This window comes from Gigantopelta aegis, chromosome 14, assembly GCF_016097555.1.
Source record: "Gigantopelta aegis isolate Gae_Host chromosome 14, Gae_host_genome, whole genome shotgun sequence".
NCBI classification, from domain to species: domain Eukaryota; kingdom Metazoa; phylum Mollusca; class Gastropoda; order Neomphalida; family Peltospiridae; genus Gigantopelta; species Gigantopelta aegis.
In genome coordinates, this window is record NC_054712.1 from 19,226,784 (window position 1) to 19,241,783 (window position 15,000).

Genomic DNA, 15,000 nt, shown 5'->3' on the forward strand with positions numbered 1-15,000 from the left:
TAGGCCTATCTTGAAGTAATCGGTGGTGACAACTGTTCAAATTGTAGTGGGAAAATAACAGTTTTTATTTCCTATATCTTGAAGTAATCGCTGGTCACACAGCTCAGATTGAAGTGGAGAAATAACGTTTCCTGGTTTGTTGACAGGACTATTTTTAAAATGAGGAACATTTCGTTAGGTAATTAATACATCTTTCTTTTTTTTTCATCAATAAAAAAAGGTAAGTTTTTGCTAATATTAAATTGATGGGTCCAGAGATAGGAGTATAAGCTATAATTCAGTGAACTAAGTCACAATTAACTGAAATAGCTCCATTTCTTTTCGATGAACTGATTCAAATTATGTGCCAAAATTACCTCATGAAAACTCTGCAAATCTTTATATTTTGGACTTGATCCTATGGGACATTGAATAGCACCACAAATAGCACCCTGGTCGGGCTGCTGGTACTCTCTTGCACCTGCCAGCATGGGCGGCCTCTTTCCTGTCCTGGACGGAGGAGCTGGCATGGGCAGACACCTGTTCCCATGACAGGCATGCACTACAACAGCTTGCTCTGAATGTGCACCTTAAGCCCTGTCATCTGACCTGACCTGACCTGAAAAAAAAAGATTATATTCAGGATGATATTAGTATTTTCTCGGAATCAAATTGATGGATTAGCCAGAATGTAATTTTGATAATTTAATAACCCCATGACTTAGTATAACACATCATTGTCTGTATTGTTTACAATCCAGTGGTAAAGTGCTCACTTGATACGCGGTCGGTTTGGGATCGATCCCTGTCAGTGGGCCCATTGGGCTCTTTCTTGCTCCAGCCAGTGCACCACGACTGGTATATCAAAGTCCATGGTATGTGCTATCCTATCTATGGGATGGCGCTATAAAAAATCCCTTGCTGCTAATCGAAAAGAGTAGCCCATGAAGTGATGACAGCGGGTTTCCTCCCTCAGTATGTCGGACGCCACATATAACTGTAAATAAAATGTGTTGAGTGCCTCGTTAAATATTTCCTTCCTTGTTTACAATCCATTTTCTTTAGTTCGTTTGTACAGTATTGCTGTGTTTCCATCATTTCAGCTGTCATTCTCAGATAACACGAGAAGCTGTCCTGAAGGGTGTCATCAACAGCATGAGTAACTCTGACTGCGATAAGGTATTTATCTCATATACAGAAACAGCATGAGTAACTCTGACTGCGATAAGGTATTTATCTCGTATACAAAAACAGCATGAGTAACTCTGACTGCGATAAGGTATTTATCTCATATACAGAAACAGCATGAGTAACTCTGACTGCGATAAGGTATTTATCTCGTATACAGAAACAGCATGAGTAACTCTGACTGCGATAAGGTATTTATCTCGTATACAAAAACAGCATGAGTAACTCTGACTGCGATAAGGTATTTATCTCGTATACAAAAACAGCATGAGTAACTCTGACTGCGATAAGGTATTTACTTCATATACAGAAACTGCATGAGTAACTCTGACTGCGATAAGGTATTTATCTTGTATACAAAAACAGTATGAGTAACTCCAACTGCGATACGGTATTTACCTCATATACAGAAACAGCATGAGTAACTCTACTGTGATAAGTTATTTATATATATCTCATATACAAAAACAGCATGAGTAACTCTTTCTGCGATAAGGTATTTATCTCATATACAGAAACAGCATGAGTAACTCTGACTGCGATAAGGTATTTATCACATATACTCTTATACAAAATAAGGTATTTATCTCATATACACAAAAGGTAGCATGAGTAACTCTGACTGCAAAGTATTTAGGAGTAACTCTGACTGCGATACGGTATTTATCTCTTATACAAAAATAGCATGAGTAACTCTGACTGCAATAAGGTATTTATCTCATATACAAAAACAGCATGAGTAACTCTGACTGCGATACGGTATTTATCTCTTATACAAAAACAGCATGAGTAACTCTGACTGCGATACGGTATTTATCTCTTATACAAAAACAGCATGAGTAACTCTGACTGCGATAAGGTATTTATCTCATATACAAAAACAGCATAAGTACCATATATCTTCGCCTGTAAGTCTATCTTGGCTATAAGTAGAGTCCCTAATTTCAAGTCGACCCATACAAAAATTACCAATGAGTAACAGTATTTCTTACTTTCAGCAAATTAGAATCATAAATTCATCATACACCTGACATTTGTATATATTTTATTTCAACAAAAGAAAATAATTTTAGAGACTTCGGTTTTGGACATCGCAGTACTCCCATTTTCAATGAAATCACATTAATGTGATCTAAAGAGAAAGTGTCCTTAATAGATGGTCAAGATTATTTTGCTGTTACCGTATAGCACTGTACATCATGGTTTTGTGCATGAACAATAATCAGCAGATGAGTATGATAGCCACTGTGAAACTGAAAGTTGGCATTCAGCTTAAATGCTCCTTTGATGTGTGGTCGGTTTAGGATCGATCCCCGTTGGTGGCCCCATTGGGCTCTTTCTCGTTCTAGCCTGTGCTCCACAACTGGTGTAACAAAGGTCATGGTGTGTACTATCCTGTATGTGGGATGGTGCATATAAAAGATCCCTGATACTAATCGAAAAGAGTAGCCCATGAAGTGGTGACAGCGGGTTTCCTCTCTCTATGCATGTATCTGTGTTGTCCCCTATAACCATGTGTCTGATACAATATAACCATAAATAAAATATGTTAAGCGTGTCGTTAAATAGAACATTCTCTTTCTTCCTTCAACTTAAACCGACGTCATGGTTAAGCCATCGGTCAACAGGCTGGTAGGTCCTGGTTTCGGATCCCAGTCAAGGCATGAGATTTTTACTCCAGATACCGACTCCAAACCCTGAGTGAGTGCTCCGCAAGGCTCAATGGGTAGATGTAAACCATTTGCACCGACCTGTGATCCATAACTGGTTCAACAAAGGTCATGGTTTGTGCTATCCTGCCTGTGGGAAGCGCAAATAAAAGATCCCTTGCTGCTAATCGGAAAGAGTAGCCCATGAAGTGGCGACAGCAGGTTTCCTCTCAAAATCTGTGTGGTCGTTAACCATATGTCTGACGCTATATAACCGTAAATAAAATGTGTTGAGTGCATCGTTAAATAAAACATTTCTTTCTTTTTTTCCTTCAACTTAAATGTATCAGCTATTAACAATGTAAAGAAAAAGAATTCTGTGGGAGAAAAGATACCGTTACTGGTTTTCATGTCAAAATTGCTTTCTCCCTGTTAGAATCAGTCTAAGCTGTTTTAGTGAAAGCTGATTAATATTCATGAAGCTGATCATGAACGTGTTGGTGTATACATATTTTGTACAAAGAGTGCTTGAACAATGATCAATTCCTGTGACCAGCTTGCAGAATAATCAGAGGCAACAGGTGCTTAGCATTGTTTACAGTTTTGCTATTAGTGATGATTGTTATTTTAGTTAAATGGATTGCAACGTTACAATACCTTCCCAAAAATTCTGATATTTGTGTAATTTTCAAACCCCCAAGTTATAAAATAATATTTTGATGAAAAATATTTGTCTTACAGGCGAAGATATACAGTAAGCTAGGGGCCATCCATAATTTTCAACATTTTCACGAGCGTACAAACCGTACATTTTTTACCACCCCCTCTTCCCCCCACAAAAGTGTACATCCCCAAATGAAAAATGTTGATCGACATTTTTCATTTTTTTTAAAAGTGTACGCTGGTCCCTTAACCCCCTTCCCCCTGTGTACAGTTTGTATGCTCGTGAAAATGTTGAAAATTATGGACAGCCCCTAACTCAGATTGTGATTAGGTATTTATCTCAGATACAACTAGTCTTTTCCTAATCTCTCACATCAACATTTTAGTGCCTTATGCTAAAAATAGAGAATAATAAACGAGTTACCAGTTATTATTAAATTTATGTCCAGAGTGAAATAATTTCAATTTGATAATAACTGGTACCGAGTTTGTTATTCTATTTATTATCCCAGCTATTTGGGGGTTTTTTTAAGCCTTTATTTTCGATATAGCCTATATCGGCCTATATCATAGAAATGACGTAACCTACTTTACTGTTTTGGGTATTGCGTTACTTTGTATTTTATTAACGGTTCACAGATAATTTTCAAAATCCAAAGTTCTATATATTCTGTAAAACAAAATCTATAATGCTTTGCATTAAACTACCATTTTATTACAAGTTTAACACTGAAACCAGAAAGACGTAAATGCAAATGCTTTAAACTACGGGTGATGTGTACATTTATTTTGCCCCGAAGGTGTTGCAAAATATATATCCTGGGAAGGCTTTTTCGTCTGACTTGAACGATGCGGTTGTATTCCGAGAACGTGGTGATTTCTATCCCCCCACCCTAGGGGCTGTGTTGCGTACGCTTGGGCCTTTGTCCAAGTATCGCATAGAACACGACGGCGACTCAGCGACTGTCACACTAATCTACGGCATGGACAAGAAGCGACGCTCACCTAGCAGAAGACGGAGGAGGTGACCTAAGACTACCCAGGGGCGGCCCCTCCTTTTCCGAAACGGAGGATGAGACCGACAGGGGCGGTGCAGGGTGATCCAAACCCGGTGGCTAAACCACCGGGGGCGGTTCATTCTGCGTTGTCGCCCCCAGCTATTCGACCGAAGCACTCGCCAGGAGCGGCCCGGGGGGGGGGGGGGGGGGGGGGGGGCCAAAGCTGTCAGCTCCACTGACAGTGGCGGTCCCTCCTGTAGACGTACCAACGCAGATGGAGACGGGACATGTGGTCATTAGTGACCCCCCCAGCCAGCTCATCAGCGCCTCCGGAAGTTGTTGCGGTTCCAGCGGCGGTCCAGCGGGAGTTCAAGAGGAGGAAGGTGTCTGCGGCCACCATACCAAAGACATCCGACCAACCCGATTGGACTCTCGTCTGCGACAAGCTGCCAGCTAAATACCGAGGAGCAGTCTAAGGCGACTTTACCGATAGCGCTCTAATCAAGGGTCCTTGGAGAGAAGATCATTGGCGCCAACTTCCAACTGGACAAGGGAAGTACCAGCTACAAGGAGCCCTTCACTCGGACCAACTCTACGTGACGGCACAGCAGGACGGACTGTACAGGCAGGGACTCCTGATGCCATCGATGCCCAACGCAACCATTCACCGCATCTTGAAGATGGTACTGCGGGACATCTATCCAGGAGCCATCAACAGAATCATCGCCATGTTGACTGAAGGACTCCCCAACTTCAGGCCTGAACAGTCCATCACTTCGCCATGAGTCCTCCTTTTTTGGGCTTAGTTGGACTTTAAAAATTTTCGGCCGCGGCTCAAAATTCTGATGTTTATTTTTTTATAAATAGTCCAACGCACTTTACTTTGGTGCCCAATCAAATGCTCAAATCACCTTAAAACCTTTTAGGCCGAGCAGTCAAAAAATCTTTGGATTTAAATTCTTAGTCCAGACATGTGTAGAAGTGTAGAATGTCGTTAGGATTTTAGGACTTAGGTCTTTTGACCGACCACTAAATTTTTTATTCCAAATTCTACCCACCTTAAACTTACCCCTCCCCCCTCCTGGGTCGGACTTAGTCACTGGCGAAAGTCAGAGATTAAGCCCGTGACAGGCGTTGCGTGAAACCTTCGTGGTATATACGCACGTGTAAAAGCTTTCACTCACTCACTCTTTAAACTACGTGATGCCCTAATGTGTGATTTGCCAAATTGTGATAACATCATATTTAGTACCGACAAGGTGATTGGTTTATTGGCGTCAAATTGTCCAATAATAGTGTACGTTAAATCAATTAATGCATGATAATTTCTTATTTTTCCTGTTATGAGTGCCTGCTGGGGTAAAAAAAATGTTGTAATATACTTTGTATGGTCATGAAATGTGGCTTCCAACCCTCATAGATGGCGATTCAGCCCTATTGTAATTGTTAGAAGTATTCTTATTATTTCAGCAACTTCATTTGCTTATACATGTACTTCACAAAGTACCGCACCAAACTCAAGAAATTTTGAATTCTGCTTATGTCTGTTTTTATCTCGCTTTTACCAAGAAAAAAGACGAGATATTGGTATTCCTTTTTTGACAGTATCCAGATCAGTTTCTCACAAGCTACATGTATAAGTCTCGAAACTTTGTTAATACTTGCACCTATAGTCTAAGCAGTCTACGAGAAAAATAAGCCCAACCTCAAACAAATTGCAAAAGAAACTTTTTATGCATTTTCATAATCTATGTGCTGTAGTTAAGCACACATACAAATTCGAAAAAGCAGGAAAGTGGGGAAAGGTCATTTTTGGGGGGTCAAAGGTCACAATATCTGTTATAAGAAATTCTTGTATTAACGATAGTATTTACATTTCTCTCACCAAAAATTAAGTATTTGTAAATTACTTTTGACAAATATACATAAAAGAGCAAAATTTAGAAGAAAACTCGAAAACCTCGGGTCAAAATTTGAATTTGGGACAAGTTCACTTTAATTTTATGAACGTTTTCAAATATCCCTGGCAATGTTCCTGAACTAACATACCATATGTTCTTTTTATTTTAGCCCCAGCTACAGTACATAATACAAAAAATTACTGCTTATTTTGTGTCAGTCTTTGGAATTATATACATGTATGTATATAGTCATTATGTATTCAAATCTGATTTGTGAAATATGGAACTATGTCTCGTCCTCAATTTGCATAGATGAATTTGAGCAACTACTTCCTTTACAGTCCTTGCAGACAATTGAGCACTCCAGACCATGCTTCCTACATGTACACCTCCTGGTGTCACAACTCGTTTTGCAGTGGCAGCTGATGATTTGCAGTAAACTTGCAGGAGCTGCATCTTTATTTGTTTTTGTAGGCCACAACATTCCATCATCCAGTGACCATCCCCATTCACAAGGGTTTAGATTGGGTTCATTCACCCATGTTTGCACTTGAAGGTATGTCCTCATACTATGGAACCTAGCGGCAGCCGATGTTGGCGGTGTCGTATGTATCTGCACACATGTTTTGTTTGTTTGAACACGATGCGCGAACTTCCAATATCTTAAATTGTCCAGACCTTCATGTGTGTCACCACCGTACAGAGCAGAGATCAAATGCTCTCCAGACTCAACCACCTGTGCTTTCGTACTTTGCGCGAGAAAGACCCGTGCTTGTGACTTCAATGCTTCGTCATCTCTAATCTTCTTTAGTGTTGCAGCTTTACTAATTCCAAACAATCTGGATGTGGTATCACAGCCGCTTATTGCGTGGATTACTGGCAGGACTTCACATAACTCGGGTCCAAGAACGGCTTTAGTCTTCTTCAAATCCCACACCTTCAGTTTTCCTCTAGAAGCATGATCTGATCTGAAGTATAGAGGCAGAGATAAAGACAGCTCCATATGGAAGAGAAGAAGTATCAGGAGATCTGTGTCTTCTCCTATCAACATGGTTGATTTTGAAAATGCTGAAGAAACGGCAGTACGTGCAATTAGAACATCAGCGTCAGACGTTGCCTTTTTGGTCTCAATTCCAGCTTCACGCATCTTTTGCCTCAAGAGGTTGATGAAATTATCTTTGTTCGTTTGGTTTGCAAGGAACATGTCTTTCTTGTTCCTGAAAGGGGTGTTTTCCGTGAAACTCACATGAGTACCAATGATTCCTCGCGATCGTCTGAGGTGCATTGCATCTTTTGTGTCTGGACCAGAATTGTACCCATCAAATACCACGACAGAATCGGTGTGAGTGTGCCTGACACAGTCGATGTACCTCTGACAGATCTCCTCAAATGTTGATCCATTTTGCCATTGTATCCGATGTAGAAGGGATCCTCCATCAATGACATATCGGAATCCATCTCCCGCAATGTCTTGTGCCACACAGTCCCCCGAGTTCCATATTGCATCTAACAGTGCCGACTTCTGCGCCATTCTCATCATTCCCGAGGATTCAAACATCGAACTTGGGAAGCTACACAACTCGTATGTAAATATCTCTGATTTATCATCGTAGATGTTGTCTGCAGCAGCCATGAACCTTTGAAACAACAGCTGAGGGTCTATTGAGATACTGTCATCTCTCAACTTGAAAGAGGATTTTTCGTTCATTGGAATGGCTTGTTTCTTTCTTTTAAACGTGAAGTCACCAACACTGACATCATTCATTGAATCTAATATTCTCAATCCAACTTCTTTGGCGATGTCTACATTTGCCTTAGGGTCTGCTGTAACGCCCGTTTCAATGTTCCTAAGGTTTGGTTCCTCGATGTATGGATCACGGGCGGCAATGAAGGAGGCTAGTGTCCCAATGTCTGTGGAGTCACGTTTCCTCCTCGAATCACCCTCTTCCTTGTGCTGATCACTGGTCCGGAAATTCAATGATGTTAACTCCTGGAGAGCAAGGTTGAGTTCTGCGCAATCTGGCATCGGCAATATCCATTCCGCTCTCTGACTTTCTGTCATGCCTCTGCCTCTTGTAAGACCACCTGCTGCTTTGATGCTCCTCATAAGGATCTGTTCTATCGCTAAATCTGACGAAAGGCCACACCAGAACTTATCAGATCTTCTGATGACATGATATCCTTGTTGAAGGAAAGAGTATATTTCCGGGTGAGTTTGTGGGAGAGTGTTCATATCTTGTAGATAGATTCTGACAGATTTGACGTACAGATTGTGCCCAGCCGCCGCGAGATATGGCAACATCTGCTTCAGTGATTGCATGTGGAGTTTCCAGTCACCTGTTCATTCAGCTCGGATGAAATTTCTGAGGACTTCCACCATGTCCATGAACTGGAACCATAACTTTGAAGTTCTGAAATCTTTGTGTGAGGTCCTGAATTCGTCTATTCTTGATTTGATGATGCCGATGATGGGACTGGCACAAACTTCCTGAATAGACGATGTACCTTTCAAGAGTGAATCGAAGAGATTCAATGCCTCAGATAATTCGTTTTCCATGGTTCCATCTTCTGAGCTGTGTGGTATTTTTTCGTCTGCTTCATTGATCGTTTCTGCATTTCCAGGAATAGTTGTACCATATATCTTTGACAAGATGTTAGCAGTCAGTGCACTGTCGACGAGGAAATATCCACGCACCGCTCTGGCGATTGCTTTTCCCGTAAGCATGTGTGATACTGCTGTCGGGGCATATACTGTTTCCAGAAGTTCTGAACATCCAGACCCAGCCATCAGGTGACCGATGCTTCCAACGTAGCTCATCTCTGCATGAAACCCACCAAGTCGCAAGATGATTGACTTTAGACGACTGCCAGTTGGTTCGTTCTGTATTATGGTCTTTGCTTTCCAATACAACGGTTGATCGAAGGTTAGCATAGGGCTGACATTATTTCTATGTGCTTCTTTGCAGACAAAGTGGAGGGTTGAGTAGATGCATGTCAGATCACTTGGATTCATGTCTATGAGTGGCAGAAAAAACACTGAAGACTTCCCAGGATAATCTCCAACAAGTACTCTGTGCATCGTAGCAGACCAGCTGGGGTATAGGTTTTCGTGTGGCCAAGAGCATCTGGAGAGAAGGTCAATTTTCCATATCTCGTCATTATGAGCAGGTAGAAAATCTGTAAGGATTTCGTACTTCAGTTTGGACAGCGTGTTGTTGTGTTGTTCTCTGTAGGGATGTATGTTGATCCGAGCTAAGTCTGTTATCTCTTGAAGTGTAGGAGATCCACGGAGAACAGGTTTCCTTTTTGACGATCCAGGAGTAACTGTTTGTATGATGCCCATGCCGTGAAATGTCCCGTGTCCATCTAACGTCCGGATGTTGTGGTCCACGTTGTCCACAACATATTGGATGAAGGAGCCTGTTCTGTTGTCATTTATTAATGTATCATCATTACCACGAGCCACAGCAGCATTCATTTCAAATTTCTGTACCTCAATGTATGAAGATGAAAATCCCAAAGAGTTCAGTGTCTCTACAAGAAATCTAGACGAAAACTGGTGGTGCATCTGCACGCCAAGGCCAATTTGGAGGGGAGCAATCAATGTTCTTGGTCTGCATGCCTGGATAATAGCTTGTCCAATGGATGCTACTTTGAGAGATGAATCAGCTTGTCCAAAAATCTCAGTTAGGAACATCTGAAGGGCTTCTGGAACGAAATCTTTATTTTGTTGAAGCGAAGAAATAAAATCTGCTGAAGGGTATTCCAACTTGAAAGTAGGAGAAATGGATTTGATGTCAGCTTTTATCAGCTTTGCTGCAGTGCGAATGATGTTTTTCTTTTGTTCGTCTGGATCCTCTTTCTTTGATTGTTCATAAAATGTGTGCAGTATCTCTGATGCATTTTGTTTGAACGTCACAACATTGGGTTGGCCATTGATATTGGTAACGATAATAGAGGAACCAAAATAACCAAGCAGTCTCTTCTTCATGTACACTGTGCTGAACACTTCTTCTCTGCATATCTGTTCCATTTCTCTCACCAAATCATTCAGTCACTTGATCTGCATCCCTTTCCTCAAGACTTTTAACCACTTGGAGAAAAGCTTGTTCTGTTTTGGATTTCTTAGGTCGTCCAGGTGTCCCCGATATTCTTGTGTCATCTGTCTTCTGTGACTTTGGCATCTGCTTTTTTGTCGAGAAGTTTATATTGCACTGATGATGGTATACGGCATCCGCCGCATGAAGATCGGAGGGGGCGATATTGAGTCTGCCAAGTACTTCTGCCGCCCATTCGTCATTCCTTGATTCACATGTTTCTTTCAAGGTTGTTTTAAATTCGATCGTCTTAACTGGATAAACGTCATGCCCTCTTTTTTTACCATTCAACTTCGCATGCTGTCCACAATACAGACAGTTGTCCTTGAAGCTGAACTCTGGTGTTGTTGAACGCAGGGTTCTAGGGGCAGAAGGGGTAGTAGAGCCAGCCTCCTTTGAGTTTGCAGATGCATTTGGATTTACGTAATCTCTGCGACAGTCTTTGTGAACTAGTTGACCGGGTACAGCTTTGATTGAATCACCTCTCAGTTCACTCACTTGATTAATCGTCTCACTACCCTTTTTTTGTAACCGACATGTTGGTTTGCCATTATCTGATATGGATTTCATGCAGAACACACATGCTTCCATTACGACCTGGAATAAATTTAAAAGGAACATGTAAAATATGTATGTTTAAATAACAGACTGAAGCAGATTATGTAAAGTATTTTAATAAAATTACAAGGGAAAATAAAACAAGGAAGCATAAAAACAAAGTAAGAAAATAAGGATATGAGCAAAATATCTTTAAGTAAAAATAAATATCAGCACTCTTTAGAAATTGTGTTGCTTGACAATATAGCAGTAATAAAAAAAATTCAAACCATGTACGCAAATTACAAAAATGCTCAATACGGCCTTCCATACTTTTTTTCTCTGAACAAACTGATGCATTCGACAGTTATGAAAACTGTTTTGAGATAATCTTAAAAACTGCAATACATACACTCGAGGGAAACATGGCGTAAAAACCCTGAATATATCTAATGTTCTATAGGCTTTATTTCATCTAATTTGAAGAAGTATTTGGTGAGATATTAACAAAATTGTAATTAAAATTCAACCGATTACAGTGGAAAAAATGACGTCACTACGTTGTTGTGTGACGTAGAATGGCCACACTGATAATTGTTATAGACATGTTTTTCGATTAACGGCTTTTAATAGTAAAATTAATTGATATTCATTAACTATCATTTCTATATAATTATTTTATTTACCCGAGTTTTGGGTATATATGCCCTAATCGGTGACAAATACCGAAATACCGGTGACCGGTCAAAACCCCCTCCGGTCAAAACCCCCTCGGTCAAAACCCCCTCAGTCTAAACCCCCTCCAGTCAAAACCCCCTCCAGTCAAAACCCCCTCCAGTCAAAACCCCCTTATTTAGGAAATAATTATAAGAAATGACAAAATAATTAATACACAAAATATTTATTCACACTTGCATATTATAATATTTGATTGCATAGACTTTTGTATAAGTCATAATCCATTAGATCGCATTTAGATCTATTTCCATCTGATGCAGTGTCCGATGCCTTTGAGAGTATCCTCCATTGACTTAGCACCATCTCGGCGGGCTGTGCACAAATTCAAGAGCTTAGACTGCAATTTGACTGTTTTACGGCGAACACGTTTTGCTGGGGGCTCACCCCTGTTGTCTCGCAGTAACAGTGTGGATGCCATTGCCTGGTCTTTTCGCAGACTGTCTATGGCACGCCAGATGGTTGGGTGAGCATGTCCGATAAGCTTGGCAAAGGCATTATTCCAGCCTTCACACACGTTGTTGGTTCGAGATCCATTAGTTAGTGTGATGTCATGGACATTCCAGAGTTCTGGAGAAAATGTTGGAGGCGATCGACGCATCCTGATGGGTGGAACAATGCCGTTTGGTTGTGTTGGTAGCTGGATATGGCGAAACTGACCAGAGACGTATGTGTTATCGAAGTAGTCACTGTCTGGATCTCAATATCTGTGGTCACTGCTCCCTTGCAAGAAAAGGAAGCCCTGTTGGAGCATTCCCATCGCACTGTAGACTTAGACTTGTTCTTTTTGGTATACATATATCCTTCATGCAGAAGCTTTTGACCACCCTTGTGATTTTGTATCACTTCCATGGTTGTTCACAGAATGAATGATTAATAGACCAGACCCTAACCATTTTCTTGTAGCATCCCATGTGACATTTGCTGCATGTACTCTACTTTCATGTTCAAAAATAACTGCTCAATCATTAATCCCATCAATAGCTAAGATCCCTTCAATAGCTAAGATCACATAAGTAACAGAGATTGATAATTACTATCAAATTCGTTCATTATATTATTTAAAGGATTTCTCAAGGCTTCCCAATTACATTAATCCCTGCAGCAGCTAGCCAAGATCAAGCTGTTGTTGTTGTTGTTGTTGCTAATTACTATCATGTTCTTTCCTTATATTGCAAATTACTATCAAGTTCTTTCATTATACTATTATATTATATAAGTAGTTTTCCTAGGCTTCCCAATTACATCTATCTCTAAGATCAAACATTTTGTAAAAACTACAATTCTAAGTCTATGAGTAGCTTCACTGAAAGCCTGAAGTCTATGTAGTGTAACATACACTAAATAACAACATAAATAAATATATTTCAGATAATTATTCAAAAGAGATTAAAACAATTATTCATCTATGTTAATATTATACCAACTTTACCACTATAAATACCAAACAATAATAATAAGAGGGGGTTTTGACCGTCTGACTATTTATTGCAGGGGGTTTTGACTGGAGGGGGTTTTGACCGAGGGGGTTTTGACCGAAGGGGGTTTTCACCTGGATTCGAAATACCGGCCAAAATCAAATGACTTGAAATAATGATGGGAAAATCGCTTATCAATGGATTGATTGTATTCTTAAAACATAGATTAATCGAATAGAATAAAAATTAAACTGATTTTATGCATGTGTTGAACTTACCAACGATAACAAGGCACAGGAAATGAGCGTCGTCTGCTAGTCAGCAATCAAATTACCTCCCCTTAGAGTACTATTTGTGTCTACGGTGGCTCGCACAGGCCATATCTATAATAGGCAATATGCAATACAAAAACAACAAAATTCAACATTTTCCCCTCTTTCGATTTTTTTTCGAATTTTGATATGTTTCATATACATACAAGATCTATTTATTACAAATGACTTTATTTCTTTTGCAATTTGTTTGAGGTATTACTGTAGACTGCTTAGACTACTACGGTTAAGTTTGGTGATGTCTATTTTGCAGAGTATTTGCCAGGTTTTTTTGTGTTGTGTTGACCAGTTGTTTAGTTCTTCTGATGTCTGTTGTCAGTGTACTGACCAGTTGTTTAAGTCTTCTGATTTCTATTTTCAGTGTATTGACCAGTTGTTTAATTCTTCCGATTTCTATTTTCAGTGTATTGACCAGTTGTTTAAGTCTTCTGATTTCTATTTTCAGTGTATTGACCAGTTGTTTAATTCTTCCGATTTCTATTTTCAGTGTATTGACCAGTTGTTTAATTGTTCCAATTTCTATTTTCAGTGTATTGACCAGTTGTTTAATTCTTCCGATTTCTATTTTCAGTGTATTGACCAGTTGTTTAATTGTTCCAATTTCTATTTTCAGTGTATTGACCAGTTGTTTAATTCTTCCGATTTCTATTTTCAGTGTATTGACCAGTTGTTTAATTGTTCCAATTTCTATTTTCAGTGTATTGACCAGTTGTTTAATTCTTCCGATTTCTATTTTCAGTGTATTGACCAGTTGTTTAAGTCTTCTGATTTCTATTTTCAGTGTATTGACCAGTTGTTTAAGTCTTCTGATTTCTATTTTCAGTGTATTGACCAGTTGTTTAAGTCTTCTGATTTCTATTTTCAGTGTATTGACCAGTTGTTTAAGTCTTCTGATTTCTATTTTCAGTGTATTGACCAGTTGTTTAAGTCTTCTGATTTCTATTTTCAGTGTATTGACCAGTTGTTTAAGTCTTCCGATTTCTATTTTCAGTGTATTGGCCAGTTGTATAATTCTTCCAATTTCTATTTTCAGTGTATTTACCAATGTGCTCTGTTTTGTCAGTTCTTGTCACAAGCAAGACGCAAGAACAAAACTCTTCTCCTTGAACACAAGGTGGTGGTTGTATTAAACAGGTGAGTAAACATCTGTATCAAACAGGACATGAGTTCATACTCTTTACTCCTGTCTTCCACAACCTACATGTAGTAATAGAGTCACAACCATATAATGAGAATGGTGTCTCTGTGACATTTAGGAAATTTATATTTAGATGACATTCATTTTTGAGATATCTTGTGTCTATTGTTTTGGGGTATACTTTTGGGGTATACTATTAGTTCCGAGTAGTACCAGTCACAAACTACATGTAGCTTGGATACGTTAAAGTGAAAGTAGCCTATCAGTTCACAAACTACATGTAGCTTGGATACTTTAAAGTGAAAGTAGCCTATCAGTTCACAAACTACATGTAGCTTGGATACTTTAAAGTGAAAGTAGCCTAT

The 15,000-nt window shown here is 39.6% G+C and overlaps 2 protein-coding genes across 2 annotated transcripts in view; one reads left to right on the top strand and one right to left on the bottom strand.

Moving 5' to 3' along the window:
* LOC121389124 overlaps positions 1 to 509 on the bottom strand; it is a 43,822-nt gene extending 43,313 nt beyond the window's left edge. Inside the window, exon 1 of the mRNA XM_041520736.1 lies at positions 357 to 509. Within this exon, the coding sequence (XP_041376670.1) occupies positions 357 to 509 (153 nt within the window). The remainder of the gene's footprint in view (positions 1 to 356) is intronic.
* A 114-nt stretch (positions 510 to 623) lies between these two features.
* Positions 624 to 15,000, top strand: part of LOC121389125 — a 28,852-nt gene continuing 14,475 nt past the window's right edge. The window contains exons 1-3 of the mRNA XM_041520737.1: positions 624 to 670; positions 1,083 to 1,158; positions 14,531 to 14,631. Of these exons, the coding sequence (XP_041376671.1) occupies positions 624 to 670; positions 1,083 to 1,158; positions 14,531 to 14,631 (224 nt within the window). The remainder of the gene's footprint in view (positions 671 to 1,082; positions 1,159 to 14,530; positions 14,632 to 15,000) is intronic.